General features: G+C 29.2%; 1 protein-coding gene across 4 annotated transcripts in view; it reads right to left on the reverse strand.

Moving 5' to 3' along the window:
• Positions 1-355: 355 nt before the first annotated feature.
• LOC121116966 (rhodopsin) overlaps positions 356-25,027 on the reverse strand; it is a 42,718-nt gene continuing 18,046 nt past the window's right edge. For 2 of the 4 annotated variants that reach the window (XM_071887694.1, XM_071887693.1), the window contains 5 exons: positions 14,578-14,737; positions 12,119-12,311; positions 9,586-9,724; positions 1,377-1,616; positions 356-1,315 (listed from right to left, as the gene is read on the reverse strand). In XM_071887694.1, coding sequence (XP_071743795.1) covers positions 1,199-1,315; positions 1,377-1,616; positions 9,586-9,724; positions 12,119-12,311; positions 14,578-14,737 — 849 coding nt within the window. In that variant the 3' untranslated portion in view covers positions 356-1,198. Of the gene's footprint in view, positions 1,316-1,376; positions 1,617-8,747; positions 8,763-9,585; positions 9,725-12,118; positions 12,312-14,577; positions 14,738-25,027 lie in introns of all 4 variants that reach the window. The other 2 variants (XM_040711285.2, XM_071887695.1) reach the window with 2 other exon arrangements.

Here is a 25,027-nt window from a genome sequence, read left to right on the forward strand (position 1 = left end):
CTAGGTCTTATTTTTTGCCTATGTTTTATAGCGAGTTAACGTTTAATGAAAGAATAGATACGGTCATTATTTTTGGTGTTGTTTATGAGGCTGAGACAATGTATTCGGGTTAGACTGGGAAAATATATATTTTTTTTTTTTCTCATTAATTTATACTTGTAATGTGAGGTTTTTGATCGTATCTTTTTCAACCTACGAAAAAAGTGTTTGTTTTTTCCATTACTAACTATTCCCTTTGAAAATATTAAAATCAAATAATAAAAATAGTTTTTAGCATAATTTGTAAAGAACTGTATGAGCTGAGAGAGCCTGCTGTCCTTTAAAAGATATCAATTTTTGGTAATCATGCACAAAATGAGGGGCAATGATCTTATATTTTTGACAAACCAAACAAAATTAGGAAAATGACATTGTATTTACAAATTCGTGACTACGGACGCGATACAATTTGTATATCAGATTAAAATTTTGTTATATATATTATAAATTATAAATAAATTTTTAACTACCTTGTTTGATTAAAAAAATCAATCTGCATAATATTCTTATAAAAAAAGTAATATTGTGAATATTGTAGTTTTGTGAATGAGCCTTTAAATACGACAATAAATAAATTAATATAAATTTTTTCCAAAAAAAAGGAGGACACAAGGTCAGATATATGTAGTAATTAAGAAGGGAACAGAGCGAGGGGGGTATCATATTTTGACATTCAAAAATTAAAGACAACATTTTAATTGAAATTTTTCTTTATTCATTATTTCGCTTTAATCTAAAGACGATTTTCAACTGATTCTCCCACTTAAATCTGGACACTTCCAAAGTGTTATAAAAATACTCTGGACTCCCTTGAAAAAGTTTTAAAAGACGACAGTTGTCCACCTTAATCACAGAATGCTAATGAGAAGGACTAGAGACAGAATCGATACAGCTGTTAATTACAGTCCTCCCATTCAATTTCTTAATTATTTTTCCTTGATTGATTTTTGTGTTCCCATCATTGGTTCACTTTTATGACATCACAAATAATAATGAGCAGTCTGAGAGGAACTATATTCAACAGCTGGCTTAGATTTGTCTTCATTCCTTTAATTTAGAATTCCTTGTCTTAATTAAGAGTATTGACATAATTACAAAAGACTAGAATACAAATTATAGGGAACACAAAAACAAATAACATAATTTGAGTTGACACTCATTACAGTTCTATGCTTTGTTGCGATTCCATATTTTCATTCATTGTTGGATCACTAGCATTGGGGAACGTCTTTTGCATGGGTATTCCAATTTGATCAAGAACCATTTCTTTTTTAAACTATAACAATTACATTTATATAAGTAAGATTTGAAAAAAGAGATACGAAAAAATATAATACCTCCTTGTTCATTATTATATAAATAAATGGATTCCAACATACTCCAGACTTTGCAAATTGGACTGGAAACACTGTATAAATAACTGGAACATCTCCTATAAATACTCTGTACATTGAAACGAAAGCATATGGAAACCAACAGACTTGAAAACATAGAACCATTAGTAACACCATTCGATTTATTCTAGATTTTCTGTCTTGAGTATTCTTTCTTTTTGGAACTCGATGCTCTAACATTGTCTGAAATTGACAATGGTATTAATTAACTTATTTTAAATCAGATATGTCTATAATTTTCATTATAGAATGGATTTGTGAGTTGTTTAGAGATTCAGCTTAGTAATTGTGCGGATCAATATTATAGAATTATGAAAATATAAATAATTATCATTAGAATGTATTCATATTATTTTGCATAAATAATGAAAGAATGGATGCCTGACAATTTTAAGCAACAGTTTTGTATAAGACTGGTTCTCAAATGTGTTTTTGTTTTTAAAAAGAGTTATGTTCCATATTTTGAGATAGCGCATAGCCCTTGAAATATCTAAATTTCATAATTTTTAGATGGAATAGCACTTTTACCTGAAAATAATCAAATTATGTAAACTCAGAGCTTTGAGTAGACAATTACTTTTTTTGAACGAGTAAATAATCTTATAAAAGATTAAGCATATCTTTCTTTAAAGTGTTTTTTTCTTATAAAATAGTTATATATTAAGTAAAATCTACCTAAATCATTCTTCATTAGTTATTAGAATATTTCGACTTGACTTAAGTGTATTATAAATCCATCTCTTGTGGAAAAAAAGTGCAATATGCCCCAAATTTAATGCCTTTTCAGTCACTTCTTCTGTTTGCACAATTTGCAATCCCATTTGTTTCAAATATAAGTTTCAGTCTACAGCTGCGTCCACTCCTTCAGCAATAATTCACTCTCTATTTTCAACCCCTCAAGGTGAAGTCTTGCCATCATTTTGCCTCCCCTATAATTAATGAAACTCAGGGAAATGTAAGTTTAAAACTAAGACCAATAGGTGGATGACAAACTACTTTTACCTATTTCATTGTGATGTCAATTGATCCCTTAACACAAAAACCATGGACGAAATGTTACCCTTAATGATCACAAAAGACAAACATCCCTACTTTTATTTTTGGACTCTTGGATTAAAAGGATTCCTAAGATGTTATTTCCATGTTTTGCCTAGCAAAAAACTTATTTCGATCTCTGCCTTCTGTGACAGACTAAATTAGTTTGGGATATAGATTTTTCTTCATCTCAACAGAACCTTCTCTGGCGGGTTGTGATAATTTGAAAGTAGAATGAACAGAGTATAACCAATATGATAAGGGGAAAAAGTAGGCAACTTAATTGAAATCCTTTAGGCAAGTGTCCACAAGACCTACTACGTCAGGAAAACCAATTATCCTCAAATAATTGAGAGCCTTACAGGCTCTAGCGTAGGAAGATATAGAGTTGACGTTGAAGGATAACAATGAACTCTTAATATTTTATATTAAGGAATAATACAAAGAGAAAAGAATACATTGCCAAAGAAATATAAATGGATTTTTATATAAATGGATCATTTCTAAATTTTTATTTGACATTGTCATTGATCTCACAGGTCCAATCACGGATACTTTTTCAGTAAAGAGATTAAATTTTGAAACTAATTTGGCCTCTGATGATTTGTAAATGTATAGTAGAGCTTGGATTTTGAATGAGCGACTCGTCATTTTTACAAAAGAAGACTTTAAGCCTATTACATCGATATTAAATTTAAATCCTGATGACTTTGGTTCGTAGTCCATGAGAAGAGTTATATTTGATAATTTTTATAGGATATTAACAGGTGTTTTTGTGCCTACAATTAAAACGACTGGGTTCAAATTCAGTACTTATATGGATAGACAGGTACTCCAAGGTTATTGATGGTTACTTCAACTACATCGTAATTCAGAAAAACATTCTTCTTTGAAGTACTGTTGTCTAAATAATTTATTTGTAGTTTAAATAAGGACTATACGAGGATTTCGGTATATATGAAATCGAAGGACCTCAAGAACTTTTTTGGTCGCAGGGGGAATCGTTATTTTTCGATATAATATGATCTGAGATGTTGCAAATATCGCGGATAAAGACAGTGGGGTTTCTCCTCCTCTGTATCAGACATCTAATTGAGGATGGATTAGCCTTTGAGTGTTATTTAGGCGGCCTATTATATTTAGTTTAAGATATTGATAAAGGTAATTTATCGATAATTTAACGAATTCAACAAGATGAATAAAGAACGTGTTTGTTAACTTACATCACCAAAGATTCACCCTCTCATATTACTTAAATTCATAGAAATTTACAATAACCACAGCAACTTAGTAGTGGGTCGGAGCTTCTAGACATTCCCTTGAACGAGTGCAGTGTATTCAGGGACAAAAATCGGCTGCAGAGATTGTCTTGGTGGGGTCTCACCACCTGCGGAATGAAGACGCCGTTGATCTTTATTACCGAGGGCGTAAAGGGGAATCAATGTGTCTATCTGGACATGTTACATCCCCAAATACTTCTCTGGATCAAGGAACATCACTGGGCAGGGTTATACAGCTTCCATCAGGACGGTGTACATTCAAATAATGTAAAGTATGTGCAAGAGTATTGCCAAAAACTTTCAAGTACTTTTGGAGCAAGATTATGTTGAACCCTTCTTCCCAAGTCATAAACGTTATAGAATTCTCCATAATATAGTTCATTCTAGAGAAGGAGATTAATGTGATTGCCTACAGCAGCATCGACAACTTGGAGGCCGCCATAGGGTACTCACGGGACAACTTGTCCGAGGAGACCATCTGTACAGCGTGTAAACCAGTTTTGAAGCGTCTGTGAGCTATAGTTGCCGCAAATAGTGACCATGTGGAATGACCTGAACTTATTTCAAAGGAAATTTCACGCTGATTGCAATGGAGTAAAAAGATGTTCCGAGAAATAAATTATTTTGGAATGTATTGGCTGTTAAATTATCACCAAACTTATTGGTCAACCTGTATATGTATATATAATCCAGGATGTTATGTGAATTAGTAATAAAGTGTACCTACAGTTATAAATAAATCACAATGGCTCAAGCTTCTTGGGGTTCATTCTTAGAATCATTACATTTACTTAGTTAAAATATAGAAACACATAACAAAAAATTTGTAATTTTAGATATGATTAAAAGTCATGGGTTTGATGCCACCTTTAAATGTAATAATTGAATAATTGTTTCATGAACTTTGGACTATAAAATAACATCGTCATATCGTTAGTTATCTCAAATATAATTAAAAGTCTCAAAATTGAACAAGAAAAATGTTTTAATGTAAATTTGCTCAAAATAAACATGATAGCAAACTCAAATCTTTAATCGGATTCAAAAATCTTAACACCAACTTCAGCACTATATTGACAAGTTGGTTAATGATTATAACAAATGTAAAAATCTCATTAATTTTTGTATTTTAATTACTTGTTTATTTGAATAAATGGTAAAAATAAATCTTGTGATTAATACAACTATTGTATAAACCTTGGAAAGAATCCACTTCTGAATGCAGCTCTCTAACTCTTAAAATTGCATACTTCTGTCTTAAAAAATGAAGATAGTTAATTTGGTTGTACACTAAGTATTTATTCATATCTTTTTAACAATATAAAATGTTGAATTTTTTAAAATTCCTTTTAATACTCATTTACAATTTAAAAGATTGAGATTGCCGGTGAAACTCTGCCTCACCAAGTCTATTAACCAAATACAAGGTCATTTTCTTTAGATGGTCGGAGTTGACTTAGAAAAACTTGTAATGTAATTTGTAAAGCGTTATTACATTTAGAGAAAGTATTTTTTACTATTTTACATAACCATAATTAAATTTATCTAATTATACTAAGTTTGCCTGAAACATGGAAAAAACTGACTAAGTCCAGGTAGTATATAAATAAATTCAGTTATTTTATTCTTTAAAACATCCATTACACGATTACTTTAATCATATATTTTCTTTAATTAAATAACCAATCTACTAAACAAAATAGACTTCAGTTAAAAAAAAAAAGAGTGCATGTTAAATGTAAAGATTATTTTTTGTACAACTGCACCACTAATTATATTTCATTTTCTTAATAATATTAAATGAACACATGAGAGTATTCTAAACATTAATTGTGAATAGACAAATTAAATTTAAAAGAAATTTGAAAAAAATAAACGAAATGTAGAAGACATAAACCCATGACAAAAATAATGATCTGAATAGACGTGAAGAAATGGAGGACCAGGACAAGGATTGTCAAGTACAAATATATTATAATATGTACATTATACATAGGTATATCCCTATTTATGTACATATTGTATATAATTGTACTTTTGCAGTGCAATTAATATAATAGAAAATATGGACTTTTAGAAGAGTGTGTAAAATTGTGTGATATTGAGCAAAGTTTATGGATAGAGACGTGAGTAAAAACTACATCGGTGTGTGTGTCAAAAAATATATAATTTATGTTAACATATTCCTTATTCTAGAGTAGTGATTTTGTTGGAGCCTATATACTCCATACATATTTCAAGGGCCCTGGGACGGATAGATTATCTAAATGACAAATAATTATTTATTATAAGGTAGGCTTAAGGATCCACAGGGTACTAATAAATGATGACGAAGTCAAATTTAAATTACTCCGTAGAGTCATTTAGAGCTTAAGTTTTTCTCATTTCATTATGTTTTCAGTCACAATTATATTCTAAAATAATATTGATTTTCCCCGTGATACCAGCGTTGTACATCTGCAAACAAGTCGTGTTGGACGATTAACTGTCCTTAAGGGGTTTGATGTAAAAAAAAGTTTGAACTTATTATTGTAGAGAAAAAATATGTTTAATTTTTTCTTTTTCGGTGATCCATTACTCGAATCAAAGCCAACAAGAAAACCTACATACATTTATAGACAGAAAAGGCAGTGATCGGGAGTACACCTTTTTATACTTGAAAGTAACAATAAAAATGCATTGCCGTTATAGCGATTGTCTAACACTTTGATACGACTTGTCCACGGATACATTTTGCCAGTGTCATAGTTACTCAACACTTTGGATAAAACAAAAATTGAAATCAATTATGAACTAAATTTGATGTTGTTCTACTCCCGAATTAAGTATTTTCTATCTTTATTCGACAGTGACAGAGTAATTTGAACTTTTTCATATAAATTCTTCTTTATTTTTGTATTTAAATTTTTGGTATTCTATGAAGAATTGCAAATTGATTGAATAGAAGGCGTTCTATTGGCTATTATTGTTCATCAAAAAGTATCTATGTAAAACAAAAAGAAAAAAAAAAGACTAAGCGAAATGACACCATAGATAAAATTTTATAACACAAAATTATGACATTGTTTTGCTTTTTTTAAATACCTACCGATATTACTAATGATTCTAACCGTTTGTGTGGGAGTGTAATGCAAATTCCCAACTAAAATTTGATTATTATTTTACACAGTCTGGGAGAATTTTTTATTTAAGTATCTACTTATGCATACATAGGTACAAGTGTTGAGACTACTATTATGTCCAGCCTTATTTAAGACTGAATACTTCAATTTTTTCCAGTTCAGTTCAGACCCACAAGTTTGGTACTTAATTATGTCACTCAACTTTACTACTCATTTAAATCAGTTCTAGAATGGACAGTCCTTAGCACAACACAGTTTTAAGGATCGATCCCAAAGACTGATAGGGTTGGTCATACGAATGGAGTAAACTAAACCGAATAAATAAGGACCGACATATCACTAGTTGAGACTCTGTCCGAACCCATTTTCTTCCCGTTTCGTTCTTAAGTGATTTTTTAGACCCGTATTTTGGTCCAGACTGTTGTTCGAAACCGTGGACCGATTTTTTTTGTGAAAAAAAGTCATACATAACTTTTTTTCTCAATTTTTTCCGAACCACTGCGAAGAATCCCTCACAACAAATTTTTGCAAAACAAATCATAAATATGTCAACAATATTAATTGACCAATAACCGTATCTTTCTCAAGTCAAAAATTAGAAAGATCTTTTAACTGAAAAATCTTTGCTAAATTTATTTAAATATTATCTATTGTTTGATTTTTGTATCAATTTACTATAGCATCAACCTCATTAAAATTTGTAAAATAACATCTAATAACTTTTGGGTCTAAAAGTCTTCATTTATTTGGAAGGACCGATCAGGACCAAATCAGAAAAATTTAAAAGTCTTTAAAGAGGTATATGATTTCCAGGCCGAATCTCACCACTAAAAAGTACTTATATCGAGTATTTTTGATTTTATACACAAGCTTATGATTGGGAACACTATTTTTTTTTTTTTTTTTATTAGAGCCATGACTGAATTTTTTAAAATTAGCTATTAGAATTATCACGTGTGCTTAAATATTAGTTGATCAAGTATATTATACAGTCATTAACAAATTTTGAAATGTATGTAATTAGTTGAAAAACTTTTCCCGTCAGTTATTGGACATGGTTCGGCTTAGATATACTTGTATATAAAACTTCTACAACAAAAAAAACTTGTGTTCCTACGAACACAAATGGCTATTTACTCGTTTCAATTGCAAAATTAGTATCGATATTTTTTTATTTTGAACTAAATTTTAAATAAAAAAGGATAATTAATTTGCACTCCCGTGGATCTCAACATAATTTTTGGTTGGGGTAGTAGTTTTTAAGAAATTTGAAGATTGTTTTCATTAAAAGACATTATCATATTTGGTTTATGTCAGTGCAAAAATGATTCTACTGTCATCTGAGTGAGCATAAACTCTTTCGCAGTTCATTCTATGGCTCCGAAACTTCTTTTAGACGTTGCGTTTGCATGCTTAATGAAATACAAAATTTAGATGTCTGGATAGGGTTAGAACATTAGATAATATTTAACGGTAGAGTAAATATGATATAAAAAATGATACGATTGTTGTTTTTTGTGTTGTATTGTGCTTCTCTGAATACAGCCATATAAAACCATAATTTCCACTTCCAAAAAGTTTACTCACCTCTGCTTTACATTGTTTGATATTTAGAAAAAACTGATGTTTTTCAATAGTTGTTGGTACCTCCTACATAGGGATTTTATTTATTTTTCACTTATATTTAAACTTTGGTTGTAGATTTCTTCAAATGCATACATTTAAACAATCTCTTTCAGTTCTTTGTTACAAGAAACAACAATTTAAAAATTTATTAAAGAGGTATGAACGAACATAGTATTCATAAAAAAAGCAAAACAAACATTTAAAGTCCAAAAATAATATAAAAAACATATATTTGGGAACAGATGCCTTACCCTTCCATGATTCTTCTGATGATAAATAAATTTGTAAAATATAAAATGATAGTTATGTTAAAATATAGTAAATAAATTGAGTGCAAGTAAGAAAAAAATGTTAGCTGTGTCGGCTTCAAATATTTTTGGTCCAGTCCAGTCCAGTAAAAAAAAGACTGATCCTTTACTTTTTGATCAACCCTGAATCTATTTAGATTGGATAATTATTTTACTTTTTGGTAAAAACCAAATTCAAGGAATATAAAAAAATAATTAGTATATGTCAATATATGACTTCCATCTAATCAATAAATACTAATATAGTACATTGGATAAGAAGCATATTAAAACTTGGGTTAATTTTACTGCCTAGAAAGTATGAATGATATTTTGATCAATTATTCAATTTATCAACTTAGATATATTTAATTTAGAGCATTTTCACGCAACATAAAAATTCTAGAGGGACACTTATTTGTTACGTTGATGTCTTCTAAACCATAAAAAAGTTAAGAATAGTACGAAAGAAGTGAAGTACACAAATACCACTATTAGCTGTAGGATAGCAATATCTAAGAAGAAAGCGAGTTGAGTAATATTAAGCTAAAGTTGTCACCCTTGTAACTAGGAAGTTTTTTTTTTTTTTTTTTTGGTTCTTTAATTATTTTTTTTAAACTTATAGAAAACAACATTTTTTTTTTTTTAGTTCAACTGGACCAAACTGGACCGTTTTTCTCAGGCCTAGAGTAGAAATATCGAAATACTACCAAAAATAGGGCCTTAAATAATAATTCAAATAAATTATTATCATTGAATGATTTTTTTGTTTTAAATATGGTAATTAAAATTGTTGAGAAACAAATCTTCTAACCTTTTTCATACAACAAATGATACTGAAAGACGTGTACATGAAAATGAAGGAAGGAATTATGAAGCCCAGAATTAGAATATAGACCAAATACATCAGATATTTTTCATCCTCCCATGATGGGGCGCATCTAGAAATAAAATATAAAATATTTTTATAATATATATTAAATGTATTGCTTTTAGTTTTTTCAATTGAACATTACAATAATAACCTAACGTTTTACTATATGTAATATATTTAATCAAATACTAAATGATTGATTATCTGACAAAGAACCTATTGAATTTCATTAGAGCGAGTTCCCATAAAAATTGTTATGAACAACGTCAAGAGTATTAATATTAAATACAGCTATTGGGCTAACTTATGATTATCAGCAAATATTAACTTTTTTAGATTGCAAATAGAGTTGTAAATTCTAAGCACTTTCGGTATAATAAAAAAATAAAAAACGAAAAATAAAATGGTAATCATGGCAATTTAAAGAATATTTTGTAAGAGAGCAGCTTAGCTGTCATGACATTTTATTAATTAGCTGCAATCAGTTATGAGAGGAAAAAATAAACACGGATTCCACTCATTTTATAGCAAGGACATAGGTAGATAGGGTATCCTCGATTCAACTCTCAGTCTTGGAAGGCCTTACTCTAATAACTCCCTTGCCAATAATCAGTGGCTTTCATGAAAACCCACACACAAGGTTACTTTACCTATATTTTATATTTTTTAGACTATCAATATAAGTTGCAGCATGAAGAGTGATTGTTATTTCCCGAAGCTGATGTAAGTTCTTAATAAGAGGGCATGTGAGAATAAAGTATCGACATTTTAGTGTATTAGCCATGTAAGAAAAATAGTAATACAGATGATTTGTTGTGGAGCTAAAAGTGCAATTCCTTTTTGTACTTGGAGTAAAATTGTGTATATAAACCCGAGTAATTCACGTGTTTGTACATATTAAAAACATGCTTACTTTTCTAGTAGTTTCATGAAACGTTATTACAGCTTTTTTATGTTTTCTATTTTTATTTTATAAATCTATCCTTCTTTTATATTTTGTATGTTGTTATTGTCATTTGTGATGCTAGTAAATCTTTTTTTCTGCTGGCTATTTTTGTTATAATAACATTGAATATACCTATAAAAATATGATTTTGTTTAAAAATAGAGTTGTGTCGACTCGTCTCAAATTGAGAGTCGTTTTTAAAGAAAAAGATAAGAAAAAAAGCATCAAATTATATGGTCGTTAAAAAAAATGGGTTGATATCAAAATATTTTCCGATCCAATACCTTTTAAAAAAACTTCAATCAAATATTAGAATCCAATTTTTGCAAATAATTAGATTTTTCCGTATCTCCTAAAGTATTTTTGTTGTTTTGTCATAATTGGTTTGTTTCATTTGCCAACATATTTATGTCCCCAGGATATAACATTAATAAAATAAAAATAAGACAAAATATTTATTAGTTGCTCTTCAGCTACAAGATCTTATTATGATTTTTTATTTCATTTTGGAGTTGTAATAGTTTAAAACATATTGTTCCTTCATTTTGTTTTATCCCATGAAGGTAAATGCATAATTTAAAAATATTTTAGTTATAACGTACAGATTTATTAATTTGATAAACGAAATGCATAACAGGATGCAGATATTAGTTTTTTTGTCCAATTTATTAGCTTTTCGATTTCCAATTTTTTCTGAATTATATCGTTTTTTTCGCATTAATATATTTTGGGAAAAAAAAATTTGATTTTTTTTTTTCATGTGACTGCATAAATAATTCTAACTTTCCGATGAACCATTTACGCCTACTCTAATCATTTATAGAGAGAAGGGAGGGAATTACCCTCTTACATTACCAAAACATACAGATTCCTGTCTGCTATTGTTTGAATATATTTTGAGACTACTAAAGGCAGTAGTTATTTCACAAATTGCGTTTAAATGCGACCTGTTAAATCTTACACCTGTCATATTAGTTTTGGACAATTGCAACAGGTTTAAAAATCGAGATTTGAAATAAATAATTTTTTTTGAAAAAAAAAAAATTGAGTAAAAATAGAATATTTTCGCTTTGAAGCGTATAAACAATTAGTAAAAAAGAGAAAGTTCGTAGAACTTGTTAAGATATAATCCATTTGTATTGAGCGTTATAGAATCTCAAATTTCTCTTATATGAGTGAGCTATAAATTTTGATAAAATAATATCAACCGATACCAAAATAATCAACAACTCATATGATAAAAATTACTACGAAAACAATGAAAAACGGATTGGATTATTCCAAGAATACGGTTTCTCTAAAAAAGTTACTCTTTTCTATGAAAATCAGTTTTTTTAATATTTCCAAGAAAGGTAGACAAATAATTATTGATTTTTCTACATTTAATCTGCATTATAACGCATTACAACAATTATAGTGTAAATTTTGTAGATGTAGTTTTTTGATGTTTGAGAAAAAGCGTATTTTGTAATTATCCCTGTTTTGCCCTTATATACTAATGATAAAATAACATACGACATTCCTGAAGATTCTGGAGCGTAAGTGGACCATCCAAATAATGGTGGAATTGATATTGATAAAGACAGTATCCATATAGTTGATGATATTATTATGTATTTTGATTCCACATATGAGACAAAAAACGGATGAAAAACACAAAAATAACGATGAACGGTGAGGTATGTGAGAGTAAAAATGCAAACCATGCCTATGAATAAGGGGAAAATGAATCAGAACCATCATAAATTGAGCCTTTAGGCTTACAATGCATAAAAATATATTTTTACTAATATTCAGCACTATATGATATTTTACAATGATCATACTTATATTTATTATAAAAGTTTTATATAAATATTAATATTTAGTATCAAAATTTTTCCCAGTTTGGTCTTAATTGATCCATCTCGTACCTCAAATAATTCATATGTTGGGACACGTGTATCTAAAAATATAAGTGTAAATTTTTGAAAATATATGATTTACATGTCTACTTTTTGTCATAAATAAGCTACTTCAATTGTAACTACTTTTATGAATTATATTAATGTGTATTATTTATGTCATGAAACAAAAAAAAATGAAGTGATGCAAAAAATGCAGCTTTTAAACAAATATTTTCTAGGATTAGTTAATACATTGATGGAATTCTGGTAAGTAAAAATAAAAAAGTGTGTGTTCGTAATTTAGAAAATATTTGTGTTCTTATGAGCTATTCTTCGTAAATTGATCAATTATAATGTAATCAGGAAGCAAAGAGAAACATAATGATGCTAGGTGTAAATTTACCTATTAAACACTTTTTTAAAGTATTTATTAGACGTGTGATTAAATGCAATTCAAAAGCTCCTAAAATAAAAACTATTAACTTGTTAATGTTCTGTATTTACAAAAAAAATATATATATTTATCTCTTTCAAAGCATTTCAGACGTATGAAACGAAATATGTCGATAGATTGTAGTGATGAGACTAGCAAATACCATAGTTGATCAAATTTGTGACCACAGTTTATCGAATAAAACGAAGTTTTATTGAGGAGATAACTTTAAATGAACGACATAAATTAAGCCGATCAATAATATAGGCGTTTCTAGGATTAAGAACGGGTTTGAATACAATTAATACTATTCAATGTTTCTACTATATTGACATAGCTAAAAAAATATGACCTTCCGATTTGCTAAAACAAAAAATAAATTAAAACTTAATGTTATCACCCTGAAAATTTGATAAATCATTGGGAAAAGAATAACTTAGCTGTTATGACGATTCATTAAATTAGCTACAAACTAAGAACGAAGAAAATAAATAGAAACCCCTCCTCCAGATCAGGCAATGATATAGGTAGGAATTACTTTGATGCCTTCATCAATTTTACTCAGAGTCCAAAACTTTAAACAGTCTACACTGCCCTCCAATATTTTTTATTTAATATAATTAAAATGTACAATTAGAATGGGCACTCTATACAGTGAAAAACTCCACCTAAAATTATATTCTTTAAAAAGATTATTTATTTCTTCTTAATAAGCAAAAATTTGCTTTGTTAACAAATTGGAAAAGGTAATAAGTAGAATTACGGAAAAAGTCACATACCAATTTTTATTAAAACTTTGTAAAACGTTTTTCTATATATTAAATGCGAATGTCTTGGTGTTTGTATGTGGTTATGGGTGTTTGTCCGAGAATCAAGGCCAAAACAATTAATGGATTTTGCTGAAAATTTTCATGGTGGTTTTTAAGGCTCAATAGATGTGATTGATAACAATTTTTTTAGCTTTCAAGGCCATGCAGTCATACAATGCATTTTTGTAAAGCTGAATTTGTTGAATAACAAAAGACTATTTCAGATGATATAAAACATAAAGAACGTAAAGTCTTAATGTTCCAGGCAAACCTACTCTAGTAATTGTTTACAGTAGAAAACCATATGATTCAAAAAAATAATCTTTTTTTTTATCGAAAAAAATTATGTGTAGCAAAAAAGTATATTCAGAGGGAATTTATTCATTTCCAAATCATAGTATATTTGATTTAAACATTAATAGACAATTCTTACTTGTTTAACAATTATTATAAATTTTAGTCAACTAAAAGTTACTGCACAGTATTTAAAAAAAAAATGTTGAAATCGTATCAGGAGTACTTTCCTGGAGAGTTTAATTACCCCTAATTAAAATGGAAATTTTAACACTAATAATTTATTTCCCCCCCAGCAGTTGTTATACTAAATTAATATTAATGAACAAATATAATATATTTTTACTATAATAAGTTATATTTGTTGGGTCGTAATGTAAGATAGTGTTTTTTTGTAGAGAATATTATATTTGGTAGACTGTTAAGGACAGATTATTTCTCAATTAATAAATTATTATCAAACAAGGAATATTCTATACAGAATAAAACATCTTCTAATTGTCATTCAACAAAATTTAATGTATCATCTCTATAGAAATAATGATTACTGACCTGTCGTGGTTAGAATAAATCCAGTAATAATACAAAAAACTTTTCCGAATTTCCAACCATATGCAAAGGACGCGGCGAAGTCAACTGGAATTCCATATGCTGCTGATAAAAACTCAGCATATATTAAATTCATTAACACAAAGTTAAAAGGGGTTTGGAGCTATAAAAAAAAGAAAAAAAGAATAGTCTTATATAGGAACTAAAAAATATATTATTTATTAAAGAAAGATATAAAATAGAGTTGCTACTTTAAATTCTTATCGTGATAATATGCTTAAGGTAGTTTAATACATTTAGTATGCGTCAACATACATGTCAATTATTTCAAAGAATTTATCTCATTGAGTTTTTGTAAGTTTACTTACTGACAAAGAAAAGAACAGTCTACATTGTTTATTGAGGGTGTTAAGCCAGGGTACTAAAAAAAGGTTGTAAAATTGGTCCTCCAGCTCAACAATGGCCCAAAATATACGACCAGCACAACAAAAGGATGTCTCAATAATGAGAACATTAACTTACAAAATCGGCAAGAGATCAAATACTAATTTCATCCACTATATATACGTTTTCAATACACTCATGATGGATGTTTTCATCCACTTTTACTGTTTAAATAATTTATGAAATTCGAGCTGTCCTTTGACTTTTTCTACTTTTAAGATATTTATAATTCTTTAAGTTTTTTAAAAACAAATAATTTTTTAAAAACAATTATTTTAATACATCAAATCTCTTGTCTCGACCAGTACTAAAAAATTTCTTCTTGTTTCTCCGTTAATTCATTGTAATATAGAAATTTGATTTTTGGATGTATGTCACTACGCAATATCCTTCTGATCAAAGTAATTAGGGGTCTAATAGGCCGTCTAATATATATGGAATCAAGGTCATCTGGGCTCAACAAGTTTACTTGGGTCCATATTATTGCTGGATTTATATAGATAATTTCGTTGAATGTTAATCTTTCATTTCCATTTTTCGATAGAGAAAGGGTTTCATGAAACCATCCCTTTTCATCATTGATATAAGGAATTTATTCACCTTGAAGCATAATTCTAGCATTGATTACTTTGTTGTAACCATGTTCAATTTGAAGTCATTTTTCTTCATTACTTTCCATTGGTTGAACTTTACATTTTTCCAGATCTTGGTATTGTTTGATTGTATATGAACCTTATCGGGTATAACTGAGTCTTTATTTTTTTAATAATGGACTGATAAAAACCATTATTGTCGTTTGACATTCTTCCCGTACCGATCTCCCTAAATGAACTACGTCTTTATTTTGTGATAGTCTACCCCTAACTTTGGGCCTTTTACCTTCCTTCATGCTGGACGTAGCTCAAAAATATCGATTTCTGTAAAACTATTCTGCAAAAATGAGATTTGGATCAGCCATTTTAGTTGATTCAGTAGTTTTTGTATATGTTCTGTATAGAGTTTATCTCCTGAGATCGTTGGATCCCTTTTTAACCAGGGCTTTACACCTACTGTGAATTCCAAGGAAATATTTATTTTCTCAGAAAATTCTACATTTAATTATTTGATAAAATTTATATGCGTAATTTAAAATCAATAATGTCCAACAAAATGCGTAAATGTTTTGAATGATGCCCTTATTTCTCTATAAAATATATATTTTTATATGTATGAAGACAATATAATGCAAGTTTAAAAGTTGAAAAAAAGTTCTATGAATCAAGTCAAAAAATACAAAAATTATTTTTATGTCTGTAAATGATTTGTAAACTGATGAATACCGGTTTAATATACAACAAAGAATAAAATGAAATAATAAATAAAAATGAATATTACATCTGTAGTTTTTAAAAATCACTGCAATAAAGACAACATTCATATCTCTCAATAAATTTACTTTCTATAAAGACCTCAATGGAGTTGTAATAAGTAGATAGTATAAGAAAATCTGAACAAAAAAAATCGTTTCATTTGGTTGATACGATATTATATGAAATGTAAATAATTGTGTACATTCTGCAATATTGGGTTAAATCTTGATTTTTTATTCACAATGTTGTTGTTTATCACGTTACTTTTGTTAAAAAAATGTATTAAAATTCCCTTTTAAGAGCAGGATAGAATAGAATAAGGAAATTCAAATGATTTATGAGGCTAATTAAAAAGTTTGAAAAGTACTTCCTGTTATAATTTTTTTGTAAGATTCTATGCAACCTCATTTATGTTCATCATTTTGTTGCCTTTGCCCTCAAAATAGGTCAAAAGATTCCATTTTTCGGGGCTAGTTTTTATTTTCTACTTAAGATAATGTGTGATCAACTTCATTCCTTTATTGTATTTTTTGTGTTAGAGGGCCCTTATTTCTGAATAATTAAAATTTTATAAGAATTTAGAAAATAAATATCGAATATATTTGCAAATTAAAAATACGAATACGAGTACAGATTAGTTGCGTAATTGCTCTAATACCAAAATGACTGTGTTTTAAGGCAAACCCATTGACAGTATCCTTTATGGGAACTGATGGGGCGTCTGTAGTGGGATTACTGTAGCCTTGTCATCCTTATCCAAATCAAATTTAACATTATTAAGTAAAAAGTTTTGGGGATATTTTTTTTTCTAAGGATTTTTTTTTAAAAGTCATCAAATATTTATTTTTTATAATTTATTTTATAAAAAAAGGTAATTTGATATTAAATTATAAAAAACCAAGCCCCCTTCCCCTTAAAAAAGTAATTTATAAATATATATAATCCTGCAGATACTGTATCATTACCATGTTTCAGAAGCTGTCCAGTTTCGTGATCTGCGCCTGTATTATGTTAAACAGAAAGAACATGCCCCTCATTTTCACTAAAAAACAACCAACATGTCTATTAGGCCGTGTTGGACGACAAAATCATTTGTTGGCTTCAGGACACATATGATCTAGAAATAGACCAATATTTTTGAGGCAATTGCCTAAATGCCTCCATGTTTCCAACACTTACATTTTCACTAAAACTATTCTAATTAATAAATTAATATTGAATTTATAAACTATAACATATTTTCACAAACTTATTCCTCACACTGTAGAGTGGGATCGCCACCCATTTTTATCTGTACACTAGTTGTACATGTGTAATAGGATAATGCAGTTGCCCCAGAAATTATAAATCCTTGTCAGAATCAGTGAAACTTAATAATTGTACTTCAATAAGGTAAGTAGAACACAAAAACCAGGTTTTAGCAAATTTGGGTTAAGGTTCACCTCTAATACAATTGCAATTTTTAAACATGTATTACGCAAAACTTTTTTTTTGTGTATTATTTTAAAAACATGTTTTACAACAAAATATTTCTAACAACAAAAACAGATGATGATGTTTTATAATTATTTTTTCTGACTATAATTTCCTTGACTGTGGAGAGCAATCGGGGATTGCGCCTAGACAGTTTTTTTAAATATTATAGACATTATTAAACTTCAATACAGAGAAAAAAAAAGGAAAATCTTTTTTTCCTTTTTTCTTATTAATTATCATTTTTATATCATAGAAATTTAAATTAAGAATGTAAATGTTGTATTTATAAACTAACAAGAAAAATAACCCCATTTAGAGTGTTGCAGTCCCCCTTCCCAAATTATAAATCATCATCAGAATTAGAATGCCCTTTTGTAGTACTGAAATAACGTCAGTTGAACACATTCACAAACACAGTTACTGGTACATGCGTCAAATTTTACTGCGTATTACGTAAGTATTTATTTTTTTGTTTCAAGTTGGTATTACTGATTGATGAATTGACATTCATTGGGCACGCTTTGTTCATTTGTAGCATTGGTCAACATTTGAGTGCTTGGTGAAACTATTCGTTAGCCTAAGTCATTTTTTTTATATCACGGACCTCAATTATCCATATCTGGAAGATTGACTAGAGGAGAAGAATAAGATATCCTTCAGCTTTGCAAAACTTTGTGCACTGAGACTTTTGTTAGAATGGATTGCAAGGAACTGGTAATGCTGGTGATTCTCAACATAAGAGGAAAATGATAAAGGCTTCTACAGTTCATCTTACCTGATGCCTTACTCAAATCAAGGTGGATGTCTACGTTTCTTTATCCTATATAGTTCGATCTGCTATTCAAAAATATAGTTCAAGAATTACCTGAGGGGACTATGTTTGTGACTGGAAAATGACAGAAACTAAATCGCATTGTACGCTTTTTATTTTTGGTTACTTGTATTATTGGTTTACAGCTTCACTTCTTTCACCTGCACCATTGAATGATATCATACCAGTCAATAACTTGGTCTTATTATCTGAGAAAGTTCTATAGATCTTTATATAACTTGATAAGTTAGATGAAGATCTATAAAAATGGTGCAAATGCAGCAATCAAGGTATTATTGGCACATTTGTGGTACCTAACTGAAGAACTCTAACCATTAGCAGTATTTTTTGGTCAAGTTAGAAATGAAATCAAAACATACAGGGTATCAAAACTAATTACTTTAAAACAAAAACTCCGCCAACGATAGGGATGGTTCAAGATATTCCCTTCCAAATCAAAGAAGCAGAAGGCAAAATATGTAGTTGGTATATAAAAATAGAAGAATTATTTATGTATTTATATGTATAAAGTAGCTAATAATTTAATTATAATTATAAATTTATATTATTATATAAGGATGATAATAAGTACAAAAGAAAATAACTAAAAAGGAAAAACTATTATTATTTATGTAATGTATTTGTGTCTCCTTCCCTCTGATTCTCTTTTATTGTATTTTCTTGTATGTATATATATTTGTAAAGTACTGTTTTTACCTTTTTAAAAGTATAAATAGTTAGGAATTCTATGTATACATATATCAGAGTAGGTTTTTGCATTAATAAGAATATAGATGTTGCTATAAACAATCCTTGTCTTATTCCTCCACGCCTTTCCCTCTCCTCATTTCTCCCCTTTGTCATGGATGCCTCCTTTTAATAAATAACTGGTACCTCGCCACCTTCGTCAAGACACAATAATTTATTGTTTTTTTTCTCAACTCAAGTTTAATAATGTCTCTTTTATTACAAAAAAAATGGTCTAGGGGCGATCAATTATTGCCTGATACAACAAAGGAAAGTGAAGTGACAAAAAAAATTGTAAAACAAGATTATCTTTATTTGATTATAGAAATATGTTACTTTTGATCATGTTTTTTTTTTTTAAACCCATAACAAAAAAGTTTTGCAGAATGCACGTTTGGCAATTGCATTTTTGCTACAGATAAATGTCCACCAAATTTCCTAAGATTTTGTATCTGCATTCAACTTACCTAGCTGCAATACCAAAAATAGGTTCTGCTGATTCTGATAATTTTGGGGCAACAGCATCACCCCAATGTGCAATGCCTAAAACAAAAAAGTCTAATGAAGGCAATATTAAATATATTTGAAATAGCATAACTTGTTTGAATCAATAATTAAATTGCATTAATACCTCCTATTATTTTGATAAAACAAAACACCACAAATATAATTATAAATGAAAATAAAGAATGTATCTTGAGGTATTTCAGTAAGATCTACGAAGAATATTCAAAAAAAAGTTTTTTTCGAAAGTCACAGGATAATTTTGGAGCTTTTCTTTATTGACAATAACATGAATTTGTAGATATGACGACATATCCACATACTTTATTAATTTTTCACAATCATAGATTGTGCTGTACTCGTTTCACTTGTAATTCTCTCCTTGTGCAACGGAAGTAAATTATATTGCAATCTTAAGTGTCTCTATTTTGTGATTATATTTGTGAACAAACTTTTTTCGTTGTGACAATTATACATTTTCATATTACTGTGAGGATTATGGATGAAAGATAAATAGTTTCAAGGGCCCTCCTACTTTCTATAGTAATTGATAAAAACAAGATCTTGATTGATTGGTTGAGTAGGAAGCACTAAGGATAAGGAGATCTTAACAGGTTGAGGTTTACAGTTGGTGTTTTTTTTTATTATTGTCAATTTCTAAATTATAAGAAGTCAGAAAGTTCATCTCTAAGGTGAAAAATTGAAATAGATTCAAATAAATTCTCCAAGTACATCCATCAAAGCCCCGCTTGTTGAGAATAACATTATATTACACAGCCAAATTCAGGTGTTGGAACACCCACCAACTAAAGCTCACATTTATTATTCTTATTTAAAACATAGAAAACAATAACAATCTTCTAAATTTTCAATTGCAGAAGGTTGGGCCTTTCAAGCTTTCTTTAAAATCACATTTTCAATGTATAGTTCCAATTTAGAGCCATATTTCGAAATGAAATAACTATGTAAATTAAACTTAAAGCAAATAACAGTTTTAAAAAAAACACATTATAATATTCGAAGCATAAAATGTAAATTAATTTTTCTTCTATACCTTTGCTACAAAAATCGATTTATGGATTTTTTAAGTTTAACATATTTAATAATTTTCTTTTAGAATATTTAATGATTATGCAATGTTAAGTTGCTTAAAAACGTTTGAGATTAAATAAAATGTAGTCAATTATTTGACTATTTTTTATTTATATTTATTATTATTCTGCTAACATAAAATATAGATAAATCAAAAACCTATCGAGGCGAGGAAGGAAAATAAACAGAAATCCCACTCCGTTTCTAGCAAGGACATAGTCGTTAATTACTCCCATATCGATCTTCAATTCTATTCGGAGTCCCTCTTTAACTAACTCCCCAGAAATTTTCCAACTGTTTTCCTCTCCGTATTTTATGAACTTGTGATTATTTTATTTTTCCTCTTTTCCATAATAAAAGAATAATGATTATAGCTTTATTATGTAAAAAAAAGCATGGATTGTGTTGCAATTATAAAAAGTATTGAGCTCATCTAATGTCCAACTTTGTTCAATTTCTAAGCATATAATAACTTGTAAAAGCAAAGTAGACCTTTATTTCCTTGCACGCCTTTTTATAGTTCTACTTATTGGTAACTTAGTTGCATTACTTTTTTTTATATTTCGTCCCAATGTATCTGCATACTTAATTAAGAAAATAAATGAACTAGCAGTCATTGATCATAGTTTCCACCAAGACAATAAGATTATCATTTCCTACAAGCACTTTCGTAATCTTTGACGACACTAATTTACATAAGACCTCCAATTATTCTGTGATGGTGTAGCGAGAAGGAATGGCATTGCCAGTATAAAGTTTCATAAACTTGGAAAGATTTGGATGGCTATTAATATGGAGTAAGAAATTGCATGGGACATGCATGTTGTTCATATCTGACATAATCAGAAGCATCAGTACTTGATTAATTATTTACTTTGAATAAAGGTTCAAATTATTTCGTAAATACAGTTTTTCTTATAATGTTAAAATGCAATTTTTTTAAGTCTTGGATCCCAAAGCCGCAAACGAACGTGATAGCTGATAAATCTTTAATTTTCTCGTTCTTTATTGGCGAAAAAGGAATTAAAATTATATAGAATAATTATACAATGAAAATTAATAAATAAAAAATAAAATATAATTGTAATCTTTATTTTTTCTTACTAATGTTCATAATGTTATTTTTAAACATATTAGAATTCTTCAAAAGAAAAGAATGAAATAGTAGGTACAATGCATTTAAAATTAAAAACACTTTTAAAAAATTAAACTATCTATAATATACTTGTTTTTATCGATTTTATCTTTCATTCAGGAAGGCATGCTATAAAATTAAAATAAGTTTTTATTTTTAAAAGTGACATTGTTTTTATTTATTTTTAAGTCAAACTTCGGTAATATCTATCACAATTATATACATAAATAATTTGAATGGTCTTTTTTGAGGTTTTTATGATATCAATGGAATAGTTGTTTGACGTCCTACATAATATTGAATCCTATTCTTGTTAATAACAATGTTGTAATTAAGAAATTAATATGATTTCAATATTTATAGGACATGGAATTTTAATATAATAATATCAAAGATCCATATCGTCAACTCTTCCGATGTCTTTATTGAGAACATTACCTTTTTAGGACACAAATGATCCAAGAAGGGATCCTCCTACTCAAGTTTGAGTATTTGTTAAGTCATTCAACTTTGATAAAAACTGAGTATTATAATGGATTAATATTGTGACCATTTCTATGTATGCAACATTGGTTCTTCAGAGGGAGCAGTTTCCTGTAGGAGGGGGTTATATTGTTCAATAATTGATCATGCTCTCGTCTCAGTCTCATTTTTGTAAAGAATTAAGATGTTATGTCGTAAACCTAGTACAGATCATAAAAAATTTAAATTGAATTATGCAGCCTTTTAGGAACACAAAGTTTCAAAGCGCCAAAATGGATGGATTCTTGAACAAAAGGGGTTTCGAGGGACGATGAAAGTTAGATTGGTAGGCTCTTTTGAATCAAATGGTTCTACCAAGCAAACAACTAAAAAGTTTAACAGGATTATTAAATTATCATCATGTTAATACGTTGGAGATACAATAGCGGCGTTAATGCAGTTTCAACACAATAGGGATAATATTTTAGGTAATGGGTAATTGCTGTTTTCTTCTTAATTGATTTCAAACCTTTAATTTCCTTTAATTTACTGAAGAACGAAAGTAACATTTTAATTCTCTACTTCAACTGGGGTTCCGAATCCTCGTCCACATGAATAGTTACATCATCGGTATATATGTCTAAAATATGTTTGTACTTGACTAAATTAACTCCAAAGCCAGAGTAATTGCGCCTAATATTCTCAGTAAATTATTCGATTGCAGCAATAAAAAGAAGGGGAGCTTTACTGAAATCAATTGAAATAAGAGCACCGAACATATTATTCGAACCCCATTATTCTATCGAACATTGAAAGTTTCTTGATATATCCAAAATCTTTCTGTTTTTCAAGAAGCCTTTCTGATGGTCGCTTATTCTTTTATTGGAAATTGGCTCTATTTGCCTGTTAATAACACCCTTTTCTTCGGTATTAATACGATTAGACCTGACTTCAGTAATTCCCCATTTTTTCGATAGATCATCCCACTTTCAACAAGAAGAGAGTAATTTATCCTCCAAAAGATTAAAAAAGAAACCTCTTACTCCCTCAGGGTCTGAGGCTTTATTAACCTTGAAGATTTTTTAAATATAATCAATCATATACATTGGAGGATGTGAAAACTTGAGTATATATTCCCTCTTTTCTAACTGGAATTTTTGGATCCCGTATACCAATTCACAATGGGAAAGAATCGTGAAATGACTCAAATTTCCTACAAACTATGCAAACCAATGTTCCACTGAATCTCAAAGTTCAAGCAATTGTTATGTAGTCTCTCTTGGCACAAATTTCAAGGAGGGTTATGTGCCTCTTCCAAATATTTGCAACAACGAGTTTTTAAATTGATTCCATTGTTTCCACTTGGTGCAGATTTGAACTAAAAAATCAACTGCTTAAGTGGCTGTGTTTGCCCAAGAGAGCGCACCAAAATAGTGGTATAGATAGCTAAACCATCTTATTTTTTATTAATATTTGTTAACAATTTGTTCATTATTTAATAAAAATATCAATTATGATGTAATTTGTAACTTAAATAAAAACGCTTATTAGGCTTGGTTAACACAAGCTTTTTTTTAATGTATTGAGAAAGTTTCAATAGGAACGAGAAAAACCTATATCTCTAAAAATAAACCAATTATGCAAGTTGTAACCTTTAAACTTCGAAAGAAAAATGAAAACAGCCTACCATTCTTTAATTATACATTTAACAAATATCATAATAATTTTTTTTTGATACATAGCAAATGTGAAATTGATTTGTTTTAGTCAGCATCAATTGGCCTCACAGTTGGCCAGAAGCCTCTTGCAATAAGAGTTGAAAGTATTGTGAAGGAATTTCAGGTTCATGGTAGTCGACTCCTCGAGGCAATTGATTGGACTGTACAGTGGCCGCATTTTTTGTACCAGAAAGCGATCTTGTTAGCTAAGAAGATCCGAGTATTTTTTGCAGTGTGAACAAGGACCACATCTAGCTGAAAGACATAATAGCCGATGCAGAAATTAGTCTCGACCTAGGGAACCAGGTTGGCATTTAAAACGTAAGATGTACATGGTTGCTGTGAGCCTGTAACCCTCAGGGGCGCTGCAATGCTGTTGGAGGTAAGAATGCACAGCGTCGTGGCTTATGCTGGGTATTTCGTGTTTGTACTGACGTTGTTGATACTTATGTTGAGATTCTTGTTATGGGCGCACAAAGACTTGGTTAGATCATTTTTGATGACGTCTTTAAGGACTTCCAATTTAATGATGGGCTCTTTGCGGACACCATCTGTCTCTCTATGGTCTCTTTGTGGTCTAGTCTCTTCTTAACATAATACATCTGCAATAGTATTAAAATTCATTCACGTCGTCCTAACTACCTCTATTTGAGTCAGACCTGCACAAAAAAGAGCTAATGCCCTAAGTCTTGAATCTCTCTGCCATTACATTTCT

Source organism: Lepeophtheirus salmonis, chromosome 4, assembly GCF_016086655.4.
Source record: "Lepeophtheirus salmonis chromosome 4, UVic_Lsal_1.4, whole genome shotgun sequence".
Classification (NCBI taxonomy): domain Eukaryota; kingdom Metazoa; phylum Arthropoda; class Copepoda; order Siphonostomatoida; family Caligidae; genus Lepeophtheirus; species Lepeophtheirus salmonis.